The sequence below is a fragment of the Rhagoletis pomonella genome, unplaced genomic scaffold (genome assembly GCF_013731165.1).
Source record: "Rhagoletis pomonella isolate Grant_MI unplaced genomic scaffold, Rhpom_1.0 Rhpom_scaffold_00008, whole genome shotgun sequence".
NCBI classification, from domain to species: domain Eukaryota; kingdom Metazoa; phylum Arthropoda; class Insecta; order Diptera; family Tephritidae; genus Rhagoletis; species Rhagoletis pomonella.
This window is the reverse complement of record NW_023458562.1, coordinates 9,075,695-9,092,404: the sequence shown is the minus strand read 5'-3', so window position 1 is coordinate 9,092,404 and position 16,710 is coordinate 9,075,695. Positions and strand designations below refer to the sequence as shown.

At 35.9% G+C, this 16,710-nt stretch overlaps 1 protein-coding gene across 2 annotated transcripts in view; it reads right to left on the bottom strand.

Moving 5' to 3' along the window:
• Positions 1-16,710, bottom strand: part of LOC118744143 — a 363,604-nt gene that overhangs the window by 288,001 nt on the left and 58,893 nt on the right. For both annotated transcript variants that reach the window (XM_036476920.1, XM_036476921.1), the window contains one exon: positions 9,165-10,765. In XM_036476920.1, the coding sequence (XP_036332813.1) occupies positions 9,165-10,442 (1,278 nt within the window). In that variant the 5' untranslated portion in view covers positions 10,443-10,765. The remainder of the gene's footprint in view (positions 1-9,164; positions 10,766-16,710) is intronic.

Here is a 16,710-nt window from a genome sequence, read left to right as displayed (position 1 = left end):
GGACTACTTTAGCAAATGGACGGAGGTATACAGTAGCGGAGGTATTCACCTACAATTGGGTTGGGAGATACGGTGTACCTATAGAGCTGCACTCTGAGCAGGGAAGAAATTTTGAATCGGCGGTGTTCCAAGAGATGTGCCAGATACTGGTTATCCGGAAAACTCGAACAACGGCTCTTCATCCCCAATCAGATGGCTTGGTGGAACGGTTCAACGGATCCCTGGAAGAGCATTTGCGGAAGGTCGTGGACAAAAATGAGAAAGATTGCGATGTTCGCATACCCTTGCCCTGATGGGATACCGGTCAGCAGTGCATGAAACAACGGGTAAAACTCCTGCAAGGGTAATCTTCGGCAGTGAGCTCCGTTTGCCTAGTGACCTGAAGTTTGGAGTAACTGGCGATGCGAGGAGGATTGGGAAAGATACGTCCAACATCCTGGAAGAGGAGCTGAGAGAGATACATGCTCTTGTAAGACAGCGCACTCAAATTATGAGTAACAAGATGAAGGCCAGGTATGACAAGGCAATGAACTCCGAGGGTTTCCAAGAGGGAGACTTAGTGTTGCTGTACCCTCCACAACGGAAGAAAGGTTTGTCCCCAAAACTACAATGCAACTGTGCAGGTCCATATAAGGTCGTCAAATGGCTGAATGACGTAGTGTATCGAATCCAGACCGTTGGGAGACCAAGGAACAAGATGAAGTTGGTCCACTTGGAAAGGCTTACATCGTTTGGCACAGCAGGTGTGTCTGATCGGGACGATCAGACTTAGGTAGAGGGCAGTGTGGCGAATGCTGCGGCAATACAAAGCGAACAACGAGAAATAGGCAGAATGTTCGAGGAATGACGTAGACTGTTCCACAAAGAGAAACGTCAAGTTGGATGAACACTGCGAACAGCGAGAGAAAGAGAATGAACTTCAGAACGTTCGAGAGTTGCCATGAGTGCGAGCGCAGGTATAAAGGAGCCACGGCACAGCGGAGTTGAGTTAGTTACAAGTGAGTTGCGAATAAGTAAGCTATAAGTTTAATTGTGTTAACAAGTTTTGTAAAGCATTGTAATTGCTTTAACGAGTATTGTAAAGTGTTTTTACGGTATTAGCAAGTATTGTAAATTGTTTGTTGTACAATAAAGTTAATTGTACTACAATTTGGTCATCGTGAGCATTTATTTAACAATCCAGCGATACGCGCCGTAGGATATTTGGGAAATCCCTCAACCAAATCTAATTTTTGCCACAATGACGATTTAGGCAGTTTTGCAATTGGTCGATGAGCGGTTTTGCAAAAACATCGACGATATGTATATCTGTACATATGAAAATATGTGCGCCCTTAAGATGAATGCACAGTAAATTGAAATTTTGTAACGTTGCTAGAGCACTTTTCAGATTTATGTCTTTAACACCAAATTATTTGATTAAAAAATTTTTACTTAGAACGCTGAAACCGAATCGCAAACGCACTACAGAGAGTTTCACGCTGTCAAACGACAAAAATTAATTAAGGGCCGTTCAATATCCGGTTAACACAAACTGGTGGTAAAATGTCGATATTGACTTTTAACTGGGACGTAGTGACAACTAGACAGACTAGACGGCCCTAAGGGTTATTTTAGCCATCTCTGGTTAACACTAACCTCCATTTAAACATCGTTATCGACGTCACCTACTCTCTGTTATATGCATAACAGTAGCGCTCTAGCTTTTATAAAGATTTTATCTTGTTGCTTTAAATAGAAAAATTCTTTAAATATAAATTCGATCTTAAACTGAAGCATTTTCACCTAAGGTAATCCTTTTCACCACTTCAGATAGGTTATTAATTAAAAACAGTATTCAGAAGAAGAACATCGTACTAACTGAAATTTTTTCGCCTGTGGCTTATTAGAAGTATGTACACTTTTTAGATGCATGTGCATTTGCGTGCCTTTTATCGTATCTCGGTATTTCACTAACTCCCTGTGTGAGGAAACCAAATAATTCCCACAGCTGAAGCTAATTTCCGGTATTTCTCTTACTAGCGCCTGAAACTATACGTATTATTTAACAAATTTATAGCGTTTTTACGTTCTTTGACAAATTACGCTTTGTTAGCCATGAATTTTACTGTGTTTTGACCGCCTTTGTATCAAGACCCCTGGACCTTCTAGGAAATTAATTTATATTTTATATTGCATTGTCATCGTGACTGGAACTATGCTGAAAAAGTTAGTTTAAAGTCGATTGGAAATTTCCGACGGATGACCAAGTTAACTAAAAAAAAATGGGTTGGCTTTCCAATAAGGGCGGTCGTTAAAAAGATGGTGATCGAATTGGGAGTGGCCATGACATCTCCAACGACCTTTTTCGAGAGGGAATGCACCGCCATTGATAAAAATATTACTCCCGACCACCTAGGCCCCCTATGGTTCCCTTGGGACCCCTTAGAAAAATGCACAGGACAATATTTATATCCTTGATAACAGAAGAGGTGCCTGCCCCTCTTCTCCGGCAACACAGAAAGGAGATTTCTACTTAGTAAGGGTTATAATCCCTAACCGCGGCCGTAGGCCGTCTATGCCGAAAGGAGTCAAGTACAAAAATACTGTGGATACCCAAGCCGGAGTTATATCCACAAGAAATGTTATACAATTTTGACAAAAGAAGAGGGATTCCTCCTCTCTTCTTCGGCAACACAGAAAGGAGAATTCTACATAGTAAGGGTTATAATCCTTAAGCGCGCCCGAAGGCCGCCTACGCAGGAAGGAATTCTACGCAAAAATACTGTGGACGCAGGTGAAGATTGTGATTTTTGGCGATTTTCTTAGGGATACCAATAGGGCGCCTAGGTTGTCGGGGGTTGCATTTTTGTCAATGGCGATTCATGCCCTCTCCAAAAAAGGGGTTGGAGGTGCCACGCCCACTCCCCCTTCGCTAAGAGCCTTAATTTAATATTTTTCTGATTTTTATACCCGAGCGCCCTGCACTTACCTGACTACAACCATGCTTACACCTTTTCCCTATCATACTTAACTTTGCTTACTAAGTAGAGTTTACCACATTATGAATGGCAAAGTACAGGGCGTAAAATAATAACTGTCGCACAGGTTTTTTGAAAAATAAAAGGGTCCTTTATAGATTTTGCGAAAAAAATGATTTTTTGTTAACTTTGTAAATATTTTACTTTAATTTTATTAACAAGTTTTAAAATTTGTATCCTTATTTGCATTTGCCACCCAGAAAATAACTGTATAGGGTTGGTCGAATGAATACCCTCCTAGTCACCAGTTCCGAGTCCTTTCGATTTTTGAGTAAGAGGATTTATGTTAACAAAAGACGGAGTATAAAGGACCCAAATGGGGGACATTAGCCTATGCCTAGGCCCTATGGTTACAGAAGATATGTAATAAAGTAACCGAGCAAGACTTGCGTGCCGCTTGCGCTTTTCTCCCAAACCCGCTGGTAAACCCAAATGAAGGTTAAAATTTAAAAACTAATTAATAAAATTTAAATAAAATCTGTGGAAAGTTAACAATAAACTACTTTTTTTACTTGCGCTTTTTTCTCAAAGTGTTTACCGCCGGTAAACCCAAATAAAAGTAAAAATTTAAAAACTAGTTAATAAAGTTTATGTAAAACCTGTGGATAATTAACAATAAACTACTTTTCTCGCAAAGTCTATAAAGGTCCCTTTTATTTAAAAAAAAAACTGTGCAACAATTATTATTTTACAACCTGTATATGATAAAATATTTATATGTAGCTGGAAAAAGGAGTACAAAAGAAGTACAAAACTAATAAATGAGGACATTTCCAGATATTTTTATTTGGGAGTACAAGGGAGTACATGGCAATAAAAAGGAGTACGTTTACTCCCAAAAGCAGTACGTCTGGCAACCCTAGTTTTGATTAATATTACATAAACTGGAAACTGTTAAAAATTTGTGCTCATATGGAATAGTAGCTTATTTCGAAAGGCTGGCTTTAGTATAATGTTGCATTCGCGGCATACGATTGCGAATGACTTACTGGAACCGAGCCGTTGAAGAAATGTTGGCAAATAAACGTGCAAGAAATAGTTCCGATACTAGCAAGTTAATATTCTTATTAAGTCCCATCAAAAAATTCCTTCTCGTATAATAAATGTAATAATTATGAATGTATAATAAATAAAAAATAATAAAGTGTCGTAGAATTAAGGGAATGCCGCATTATAGTAAAGCCAGCCTATCGATATAAGCTACTATTCTACTACCGCTTGTGTACACAGATTGAGTTACCAAAATGTCTGTTAGCAACAGATAATAATAAAAATGCACATTAAATTGCTAAGAATGATGAAGGAAATCGATTCAGATATGCCTGCTTAACTTACGGTGACCATCCATCCTTTATTTTAAAGGACAGTCCTTTATTTTAGGACGCCTTTTGTCCTTTATTTCTTGAACTGTCATTTAAATCAGCTCTGCATTTTTGAGAGGTAAATTTTTAAACATAGAATATGAAAAATAAAAATGTCCCTTATAAAATAGAATGAAAGCCTTCGTCAGCTTGTTTCGCATCCCACTTACGGGCTTTTATTTAATCGGTAATCTTTGTACAATCTATAAAGCACAGGGAAAGTTGTGCCCAGGAACGTGATGCACGCTGAGTTTCCAGTTCCACTGAAGGAGAACAATAAACCCCCTATCGCTCAGTGGCTCAAAACTGGCATTTAGTGTTCGTAATTCACTGGAGCCTTCATTTTTTGTCACTTAATTTGATCATTTTTTTTTATGAAAGCTTATAATATTTGCAAGAGACCAGTTGGGCCTGATTTGTAAATTTTTATTTGGTTGTATTAAATTTTTTAGTGAAAAATGCAGAAAAAGTGGCAATTTTAAAGAAAATGTATTCTCCTGTTCCAGTTAATAAATATTGCATAACAAAGACTAGTTGAAAACAATTGTATGGTTCTCCCAAAACGAAAGAATTACAAACAAACAAAAAAAATGTTATAAAAAATGTTCACCAAAGTATTTTTTTTTAGTAAAAATTGGTTGAAAAATATGAACATTAAATTCCAATTTTTAACCACTGTGTCCTGGCTTCGGCGTGCAGTATGAATTATGGTAAACGCATTTTGGCAGCAAAGGATGGCGAAGTCCTGGAAAACGATTTGGCTTCATTTTTCGGAGTCGGTTAATTAACTGGTAAATATCTGATTTAAATTACGATATGGGTAAGGTACTTTTATCATACAAGTTGTATGTACGTATTCCCAACTCATTTTAAAAAATAATGCCTTTATTTTACGTTGGTTAATATGGTCACCGTACCTTAACTGGCCATGCGTGCACAAAACAAGCAAAAGGTCATTAAGCGGCTATTCAGTTATTATGTAACAACCAGTGGGAAGCGGGGGTCTTTGGTTTGCTTATTTCTGATGATAAGGGGCAACATTTCTTCATATAAAACATTAATTACACACGCACAAATTTTGCCTGCGGTTTCGCACACAATTGAACACTGCACTTCACCCTTGTTTCGAATTTCTGAAAACGTTTTTTAAGCTATTTAGTGGTTTAATACTTCTTGGAGGCGCTTGGTATTGTAAAAAAATATGCGCAATTCGATCCCTAACTATATTTTTTTGTAAAGAACGCCCGTTTGCTTTAAATTTGTAAAATTACAATTATTATTTTTATTTTGTTTACATCTGTCATTTGCTACAAATAAAGAAAAGTCTAAGAGTTACCATATATAAAAATTTTTACATCTATTTATTAAAATAATAATTTTCGATAATAATTTATTTAATTAATACTTTATTAAAACACAAATTTTAAGTGCTAATATATTTGTAAACCTGTCGTCCTTCGGCACGCAGTGGCAAACCCTCGAGTATACTTCTGCCTTGAAAACTCTTCTTATAAAATCATTTGGCGTTCGGAGTTAAAGCTCAGTTAGTCAACGACGTAGCGTAAACTTAGGTTGACGTACGTAGCAGCATATCAAATTTACTGTTGATAGAGAGAGAGAGCAGCAACGGCAACGTCACCGCCATGCGGTGGTGAGTTTTGGTTAACACGCGAATCCCATAAGGTAGATCGTGTCTGCGTCAACCTACGTCTACGTTACGTCGTTGACTGTTTGAGCTTTTAGCCTTAAAAATGTAGGTGTCTCCATTTGTGTCACAACAACAAGACTCATGCCCCAAGTTTGAGGAGAAGCTCGGCTAAACACTTAGAAAAATATTTTAGCAGCAAATATTTATTTGTTTACTTATTTTAAGGTAGATGGCAATCTTCACATTATGAGTTCAAAAAACTCAACCCTGATACAACAAATAGTATTAGTACTGAATGATAATGAGAGATTGCAATCACATAAACGTACACTCATACATGATTGGGTTTCTTACCTTCCTTTTATTAGCTCGGGATGTAACTATGTAATATTGATGCGCCTAAAAGATGCAGCGATTTCTATTCTCAAGTTACATACCTGATGACAGTACGAATGGCAATTATAATAGGAGGTTTTAGTTTTTTAAACTATAATTTTATTTATTTGCATTCACCTTCTCTATGTGAATGGATCTCGACCATTCCATAACACACTACATATTTTGTGTTTACAATTTGTAACCTCAAGAGTGGTTGTTAAATTTTTAAAATCAAACAATCACATTTTTTAAACGAATAAAATGAGAATGCACACGCGATTAATTCAATCATTACACAGCTCTGCTTGTAGACGCCGTAAGGCTTGAATTATGTGATATTTTATTTCCAATCAGAAGTGGTATTTAAAAGTGGTAAAAAAAAACACTTGTCGATATATAAGAAAATTTTTTTTTTTGTAAAAGCAAAGTTACACATTTGTTTGTATTGCCAATGGCTATCAAAAAATACCACAACTGATGGGAAATAAAATATCACATAATTCAAGTGGCCCGTTTCAGAAATTCTGACTCAGTTACAAATTTTAATTTAATTGTGACGGGTGTGACATGTGACGGGCGTGATCGTTTCTTTTTCTCGAAAAGAACAGTATACAAATACTCAAAAGCAATTCGCACATATTCGCCTGTTTCATAGCGTTACTTTCGTCAGCTTTTTTACACTTTGCTTCAATAATTAATAAAATATTCAGTACTTGCCCGAAAACCTTGAAAATTACTCTTACTTACTGGAAATAATACTAGGGATGTCTGAAAAAACATCGATGCATCGTAAATATCGATATGTTTTGCTTCTGACGTCTGTTGTGCATTTTTTTAATTGTACAAAAAAGGGAGTGACTTTGAACAAAAAAATTAAATGGCTTCAAAATGTTCCGTTAGAAACATATACCTTGTTTATACCAATGTAAGAACCGCATTTACAATAAAACGATTTGACTCAACACATATTTCTTTCAAAAGTTTATACCTGTGTCTTTTTAGCGCCCTCGCTGAAACCGTATTCAAAAGTAAACAAAATTTGTTGTTTTCTTTCCATATTTCTTTAATAATTAATTTACGCGCTTGACCGAAATGGAAGCGAACTATAATTCATATTTATATAATAATAATAAAAAATTTAAAACGGGCTGTATGAAGAAAACCAGCCTTTTTTCACTTCGCGTCAAATGAGTGATGTGTTTATACCTATTTTCTAACCGATGTGAGAAACAAAACACCGATTTGAAAACAAAATCGAGTCAATACACTTTTGAATTTCTGAGCGTATTGAAATTTGGTTTATGCTTCCGTTTTGAATCACAGCGAACTGGGTCCAGGCGCTTTATGTGTCGGTATAAACAAGGTAATAATTAGCTCAGTCGCAGTAATTTATTTCTAACTTTGTACAATTTCGCTAATAACATATTTTGTTGTGAAACATCATCTGAAAAATCCTATGCAAATCGATGCATCGATGTATGCCTTTGGATGCATCGAAAAATATCGATGTACATTTCGATGCATCGAATCAAAGAAAAACATAGATGAATTTTTTCCACTAACATCCCTAAATAATACACTCAAAATCTTCAGTTTATTTTCATTTTGTTCGGTATCGATTACCGTGAAATGAGCCATATGTATTAAGACTTCCGTAAAAATAGAAGGAAAAAAAATGCAAATTCCTCCAAAAATCTCGTTATATTAATTTTTCTTATACATTTTGTAAACATTTTTATACAGAGCAGGACTTAAAACACCACTTTATTTCTTAATTTTTCGAATTTTACCATCGCTAAATTAAAAAATTTGTATGAAAGTTGCCAAATATTCAGTATTTGTCTTAAACGAAATTTATTTTTAGACAAACTGATACCTTACTCAATGAAATCGGATAAAAAGCGTCGAAGTTAAGGAATTTAAGTAGAAATACGAATTGAATTTACATGTATAGATTTTCAGATATTATGAGCAGTGCGCCTAAGGAAGTCATAAATTTTTACTCAAAATTGATACAAAGGCGACTTAGCAAAAATTGGTTTTTCATAAATTTTTGGAAAATTAATTCTATAGCTGCTTTAAATTGCCCTAACTAACTCGTTTGACTGAGCAGTTATATAATGATTGCCTAACGGAAAGGTGGTCTTAGTTGAAGTTCTTTAGCAAATGTTCAATCGAATTATCGATACGATCTCGGGTACCGTCATTCTCCCGAGAAATTTCAGGTATTTAACTAGACATGCGAGCATACCGGGTGTGTTAAAAAATAAAAAAAAAAACTTACAATTTATGCATTTAACATTCTATTGTGAAAAAAGCATTTAGTTAATAATTTCTATGAAAATACAGCAAGTAGTAAATAAACTTTGATGACTTTATTTCCACTATCTTTCACGGTCGATTGGTGAACAGTAGAATATGGTATTTGCAAATCATCATCATTAGAACGGTAGACAATGTAGACCTCAATGGAACAGAAAAAATGCATGGTTTATTTTCTGAATGGAGACGAGTACATTTAATGGTTCTAACACCCTGAATAACGAGCTTTACGATATTAGGGAATATCGCGAGAAAGCGGTCCTTGTGGGAAATTGCTTCTCGAGCACACTTTATACACGCATTTGTATGTACACGAGTTATTTAGGCTGAAAGGAAAAGATATGCATATAAAAAAAACGCCGACATTTTCGTGCACTATAATGTATAGAAATGGATACTTTTATATGTATTTACGTATTTATGAATAGAAATTACCTGTAAATCTGGTGCTGTACCAGGTTGTGCTAGATCACAGGCTGATATCCAAGGATTAAGTCGAGTCAGTGGCGACTCGCTTTCGAATATCGACCATTTGGTATTTGGAACACTGATGTCACTGTCCGCCGCAATAGTGTGACTCAAACCATTGTCACTTATCGCTGCCACATATGAAATGTCGCCAATTGCTAGTTTATAATTGTTTTCCTTCTGCCCCGAATAAACGCTCTCTTTAGCGTACTGGTTGATGTTTGTCTTTACATTAATCTTGACTTCATTTTTCTCATTTGCATGTTCTTCCTCGTGTTGAAAATCATCGTTTTCTACGATACCAATCTCAATGCCAGTATTTCTTTCGTTGGCTGTATAATTATGGTCCTGCGGGTGTTGTTCATCATCTTCAACAGCACTAGTTAATGAGCTCTCACTCACACCACTAATTGAGTCCTTGTTTGAGGCATCATAATCGTCCACAATGACGTAACCAAGTTTATCATTAGTAAATTTAGTCAGCCGATCGAACGATTCTTCCGACAAAAGATCGTCCTCGGCAACCAGAGCTAATATATCGTCCTCGTCGAAGGACTGTGATGCGTCCGATGGATTGGAAGCAAACTTTACGGGAAGCCCTTGAGAATCTCTACTGGCGCTGGTACTAGCAGCCTCATTGAATTCACTAGTCTTGTCTTCCGTACTAGTTGGACCGTCCTCGATATCATACCCGCTGCCGCTTTCGGATCCAACACCGCTTCCCCGTTTACTCACGTTGCTGCCAGCACTGGTATCAGCGTTACCACCTCCACCGTCTATTTCTTTCTTCTGGTTACTTTCGTCTTCGTTTAGGTCACGTATTATTCTCGTTTGCCTGGTAGCCCGTGAAGACGACTTTAAGCCGGAAAGTGTTTCTAACCGTAGATGTTGGACGTCGTGGGTTGTTCCCTCTATCGGCGGTGCGAATGGGGGCAAATAAAGAAAGCTTTTATATAAATAGTTGTAATTCTCTATGTGATATTTTTTCCCTTCAGCTTCTTGTTGAGGATGGTTTGGAGAGGCTTTACTTTCTACCGTAGGCACGCCCCCTCCACCCAGATATGCCGGAAACAGTAATGAAGGTGTCGTTGGTTCAGGGCTGTTGTCTAATGGAGTAGAGGTGAAAAAAGTCGACGATGTCGATGTAGTTGATGAAGATGATTTTGAACTGGTGCTGGTGCTGCCACGCCGAGCCCCCGAAATAAACGCAAGCGCCATCACGACCAGCCCGGGTCCTGGCCGCATATTGACCTCGGGTTCGGCGGTGCTAGCATGGTGCAGGCCCGCTTGAGACGCGCTTGCGACTCCAATTTAATTCAAATAATGATGGGCTCATGGCCCCATCATATTTTCTTAATGTTTTTGGTATCAGTATTCTTGGACAATTAGTTTCAACTTTGGTGGTTTTTACAAATATTTTTAATTCGCTATATACTATATAACGTATTATATTTTTATATGTATTCATACATATGTATGTTTCCCCATATGCATCAATCAACTGAGCTAGAGCTTTTTTTATGTTTGATGGCAACTGATAGAGCTTATTCTTCTTGACAAAGTTCCACCTGAAAAAGATCAGAAAGCCATAAGGGACTTTATTAGAATAACGAATTAATGACCAAACGTTTTATAAAACATTTCAATGGAATTAATTCAATGGATTTTTACAGCAGGTGATTGATCTTGGTTGTACATAATCCTACACTAAGAAAAAAACACAATATCGTATTTGTTTCAAACCAAATCAAAATCAAGTGTGAAGTGATGTGGTATTGTGCTTACTTTAACCTTTTAGATTTTTGATCTGTAAGTTAAAATATCTCTTTCGGTTTTTTGGAAGTAAATTTTTTAGATATAAAGGAGCGTTAGTGGTGCAGCGCTTCCGCTTTGAGAAAAATTTCTTCTACTGCTTTATGAATTGCAGTAGCCACACGAAATATTTTCCAAAATCAATTTAAATAAGTCACAATATGAAATATGTTACGAATTCCTGCACTCTGTGGTTTTTTAAAAAGAGGTATCTTACATAATGCTTCACAAAAGTAGTTTATTTCAGGTTTCGAGTCATTTTTTTTTAAATAGCAAATCAATTTCCGATAAATAATGAAATTGAATTTCATTAAAGGCAAGTACGTTTAAGTTTTGTGTTCTATGAAGGCTATTATATAAATTGTTAATATTATTTGATTTTAAGTGAACTGGTTTTTGTTATTATGTTTAATATAATTTCGCTTTTAGTGATAAGTTTTCCGCTACTCGACAGCCGGTTTGTGGGCTCAAAGTGTATGTAATAATAATAGATTGGCGCCTACACATATGTTAGTGTTTGGCCGAGCTTCTCCTCCGATTTGTGGCGTGCGCCTTGATGTTGTCACACAAAGCGGAGGGACCTACAGTTTTACGCCGACTCCGAACGGCGATTGTATTTTTATGAGAAGCTGTTTTTCATGGCAGAAATACACTCGGAGGTTTGCCATTGCCTGCCGAGGGACGACCGCTGTTAAGTAAAAAACTTTTTTCTATATTTTTGCGATGTTGCTTTGACCAGGGTTTGAACCCAGGCATTGTGGAGTGGAAGCGCGCACTACTTACCACTACACCACAGCGGCACAGTGTATGTGCTTTAGCAAATATAGCTTCCAAACAATCCGGTGTCAAGTTACACATATTTGATGCTTAGTGATAGAACTTTTTAGAAAAGTATCGATACTAGTACTCATATTAGAATACTCTAAAAAAGTATCGATGCCAGTTCTCATATTTTCAAAAAAGTATCGATAATACTCGTACTTCCAAGTATGTATTCTCAAAGCAGACGCAAAAAGGAAACAAAAATCAGATTCCTTTGCTTTTTTGACCTCTTCCTATTTGTAAATTGAATAGTCGTTGCTCTTAATACATACATAGCTGTAATCTGATCTAAAGGAGTTTTTGGAATAAACTTTCAATAAGATTAGTTTTAGTTAGTTAGCAAAAAGCTTATTTCAAGTTTTTAAAAGCAATTATTTTTTAATTGTCTGACGCGTATGTGTTTTTTTTAAATAGCTTTACTTTGTGGTGAAGCCCATTCTCTATTGGAAAGATAAGATCTTTTTCATAAAAATTTGCATCAAGAATGGGCTGGATTTCGAATTCACAACGAAGGTAGAATACATGGGTTAACGACGGCTGCCGTATGCTGGAGAGTGGCCAAGTTGTCGAGTCAGAAGACCATCCTCTTCCACCATTCATTATGAATGGGGAGGCAAGATATTCGTTTTTCAATTATTTAAACATTTTTACCCGAAGCCAATGTTGAAATGACCGCTACATTTTCTTCTAGGTTGTGTAAAAATTTCATAACTGTGTCAATTACAAAAGATTTTCAGCAAGAAAATTTTGCAAAAACTGAACTAAAATTAAAAATAAAATTATGGGGCAAAATTTTTTTTTAATACAAATTTATTATTTATCATTTACAATCAATAGAACAAAATAAAGTAGTGTAACAAAAGATTTCTTAGCAAGAAAATTTTGTAAAAACTGCACTTAAATTAACACAACAAGTAATTTTTAGCAAAAAAAACGACTTCAATTCTCATATAAAAAATATATTTATATATATTTCATGATCCAATGATCGGATCTAAACCAGATTAGTATGGGACCACCTCTGAGACACTAGTTTTCCGATGCAAAAATTATCGAAATCGGTTGACATGGTCCAAAGTTATGCGGTAACATACATAAAAAAAAATCCGACGAACTGATAACCTCCTCCGTTTTTGGAAGTCGGTTAATAAAATAAGTTAGGCTTGCGTTAAAGTTACTAAAAGCCAATTAGTAAAAGGAGTTACCCAAACTCTAATGAAAATTACTACATAACAATTTTTACTGATTTACACCGTTTTTAAAAGAGTTTGTCGCGCGAAAAGCGAACCCGCATTTACATACCTGCATACATACATATGTATACCTTACCAATCGTGCATGTACGCTGAATTCGAAGACAAGCTTTTTTAAAAACGAACCCAGCAAAAAATCGGTAATCGCTTTTAGTGGTAACGTGTTCTAGAAGGCATAGCGTTATAATGCCTTCGAATTTTTTCGCTTCTTTTAGGCATTGCCGGTAATGCAAAGTAGAATGTCCTACAACATTTTATTTATTTCGCTTCTTCGTTTATTTTCGGGGAATACAAAGTAGAACGTCCTATAATATTTTTTTAATTCGCTTTTTTGCTTCATTTCGCGGACTGCAAAGTAGAACACTGCATCGTAGTCAGCTGAAAAATAGAATGAGTGGGGACACGAATTTCGATACGATACGATACCATATCGATACTTTTGGCATTCGATACCGATATTTTCTACTCGATAGTTTTAAAACGATATTTTTTGGAATCGAGTACCAGAACCCTAGTATCGCATCGAATGTCATAAACTCACATTACAAGAATAATGTTATTAACAACTCAACCTAATATTACCGGCGAGAGTTTTTCTACGCACGCACGCAAGTTTTTTTCTCATTTGATAAACCGAAATCAATTTGCGTGCGTGATTGCTCAGAGTTGCATTTCTGTCAAATTTAAAAAAAGTTTGCTGAGAAAAATTTGAATCCATAGTCGCGCCAAAATGCCAATTGAGCATAAACCTCAAATCGAAATGTCACGCAAGACAAATCTTGGAATTTGAGTTAGCTTTTTACGCACGCATATTAGGTTTGCCTGTAACAATTCTTGCCGATATAAATTGGGCTTTAAAGAGCAGAAATCTGAGCTATAGTTAGGATTGCATGCGGTGGGATTTGAACCCGCGGCCTTGGTGTTATAAGTCAACACCTCAATTTCTACGTTTTAAAATAACTTCTCCTCCGATTTGTCGCGTGCGCCTTAATGTTGTGGCACAAAGGAGGTTCCTTCAGTTTTATGTCGACTCTGAACAGCTGTTTTTCCTTTTCAAGGCTTGCGCACTTTTAACCACTGCACCACAACGGCGTATATGCAAGACCTATATTCAGACAAAATTTTTTGGTTTTTGGTATCGATATCTTGAATATCGAGTCTTTTTATTCCGATATTAATGGGTACCCGATATTTTTAAAGCGATGCTTTACTCATTTAAATCGATACTTTCGGTTCGATATCGTGTCCCTAAGAATGAGTATCCAAAAATTCTTTTTCTACCGTTACTTTCTGTGGAAATTTGTCTCGCACAAAAATCATGTTTTGCGAAGTTGTAGGGTCTGATTATGCATACTTCGCATAACATCGCACAACCATTTGTACCAGTGCACTAAAAATGTAACTTAAGAAAATGTGAAGCAAAATCTAAACTCAACAGATCGCTAAGTTCTTAAAAGTTCTGCTAATTTCTGGGTGATGGAATACATACAAAGTACATACGAAATTACAGTTTGAAGTTTATACGAAGTTGTGCGAAGTTATGCGAAGTTATGCGAAGTATGCATAATCAGACCAGAAGTCAGTCAATGAAGTGAAGTACAAAAATGGGGAGTACAATTTTAAGCCTAATTAAATATGCATGTATGTACATTCCGATTTTTAAGTAAAATCTAAATACCTAAATACATATATATGCATGTATAAAAACTGATTTATACAAATTTTAATCTTTTAAGACATTTTCTGATTTCAATTAAATATAAACAAGCGGGCCCATGCGCAGACTGCGCAGACAGAAATACACAGTAAACTCATCCCTCTTGTAGCCACAGATAAAAGCAGATTGTTCTGATAGTTCGCGGAGTGTAATGAGTTGAGAGAAACATGGTGTTACTTGCAATATATCTTTGTATACAATATTTGAGGTGAAAAAATATTCAGAATTAACTCGTTGACTAAATATCTTTTTAACAGAAACAATAATATCTGAGCTAAGCGAGCGGTGCGAGAGAGACAACTGTCAGTTTATCGAACCTTTAATTATTGAATCATGTGTGCGCTCACCACTGTCGTATACGGTGTATGCGATACTGCAGTCACAATAGTGCTTCAGTACAAAATACCTTTAGTGTGGCTTAACAATGGTAAATTAAACACAAAAATAAAATTACAAATTTCTTGACTTCAGAGGTGTTATGACCATTAATGTTACCTAATAACCACTCAGTGGATCTCTGACTTTTGAAATTACACCTCATTAGTGGAATTGCAAACATAGAAAAGTAGAAAAAGGGAGACTAACAAAAAACACCTTAGATATATAATATTATGACCATTAATATTACCTAATAACCACTCAGGGGACCTCTGACTTTTCAAATGACACCTTATTAGTGGAATTGCTTACATAGAAAAATAGAAAAAGGGAGACAAACAAAAAAACGCCTTAGAGAAATAATATATAAGATGTGTGCGCCCACCACTGTCGTATACAGTGTATGCGATGCTGCAGTCACAATAGTGCTTCAGTACAAAATACCTCTAGTGTGGCTTAACAATGGTAAATTAAAAACAAAAATAAAATTACAAATTTCTTGACTTCAGAGGTGTTATGACCATTAATATTACCTAATAACCACTCAGGGGACCTCTGACTTTTCAAATTACACCTCACTAGTGGAATTGCTTACATAGAAAAGTAGAAAATGGGAGACTAACAAAAAACACCTTACAGAAATAATATGTAAGATTATTACCATTAATATTACCTAATAACCACTCAAGGGATCTCCGACTTTTCAAATGACACCTCATTAGTGGAATTGCTTACATAGAAAAGTAGAAAAAGGGAGACAAACAAAAAAACACCTTAGAGAAATAATATATAAGATGTGTGCGCCGACCGCTGTCGTATACGTTGAATGCGATGCTGCAGTCACAATAGTTCTTCAGCACAAAATACCTTTAGTGTGGCTTAACAATGGTAAATTAAAAACAAAAATAAAATTACAAATTTCTTGTCTTTAGAGGTGTTATGACCATTATAATATTACCTAATAACCACACAGGGGACCTCTGACTTTTCAAATGATACCTCATTAGTGGAATTGCTTACAGAGAAAAGTAGAAAAAGGGAGACTAACAAAAAACACCTTTGATAAATAATATTATGGCCATAAATATTACCTAATAACCACTCAGGGGACCTCTGACTTTTCAAATGACACCTCATTAGTGGAATTGCTTACATAGAAAAGTAGAAAAGGGAGACTAACAAAAAAACACCTTAGAGCAATAATATATAAGATGTGTGCGCCCACCACTGTCGTATACGGTACATGCGATGCTGCAGTCATAATAGTGCTTCAGTACAAAAGACTTTGTGGGGCTTAACTATGGTAAATTAAAAACAACAAGTAATTTTTAGCAAAAAAAAACCGACTTCAACCCCCATATAAAAAAAAAATATATATATATATATCTCATGATCCACTGATCGGATCTCAACAGATTAGATTAGTACTGGACCACCTCTGAGACACTACCTGCAAAAGAATTATCAAAATCGGTTGACGTGGTCCAAAGTTATGCGGTAACATACAAAAAAAAAAAAAAAAAAAAAAAAA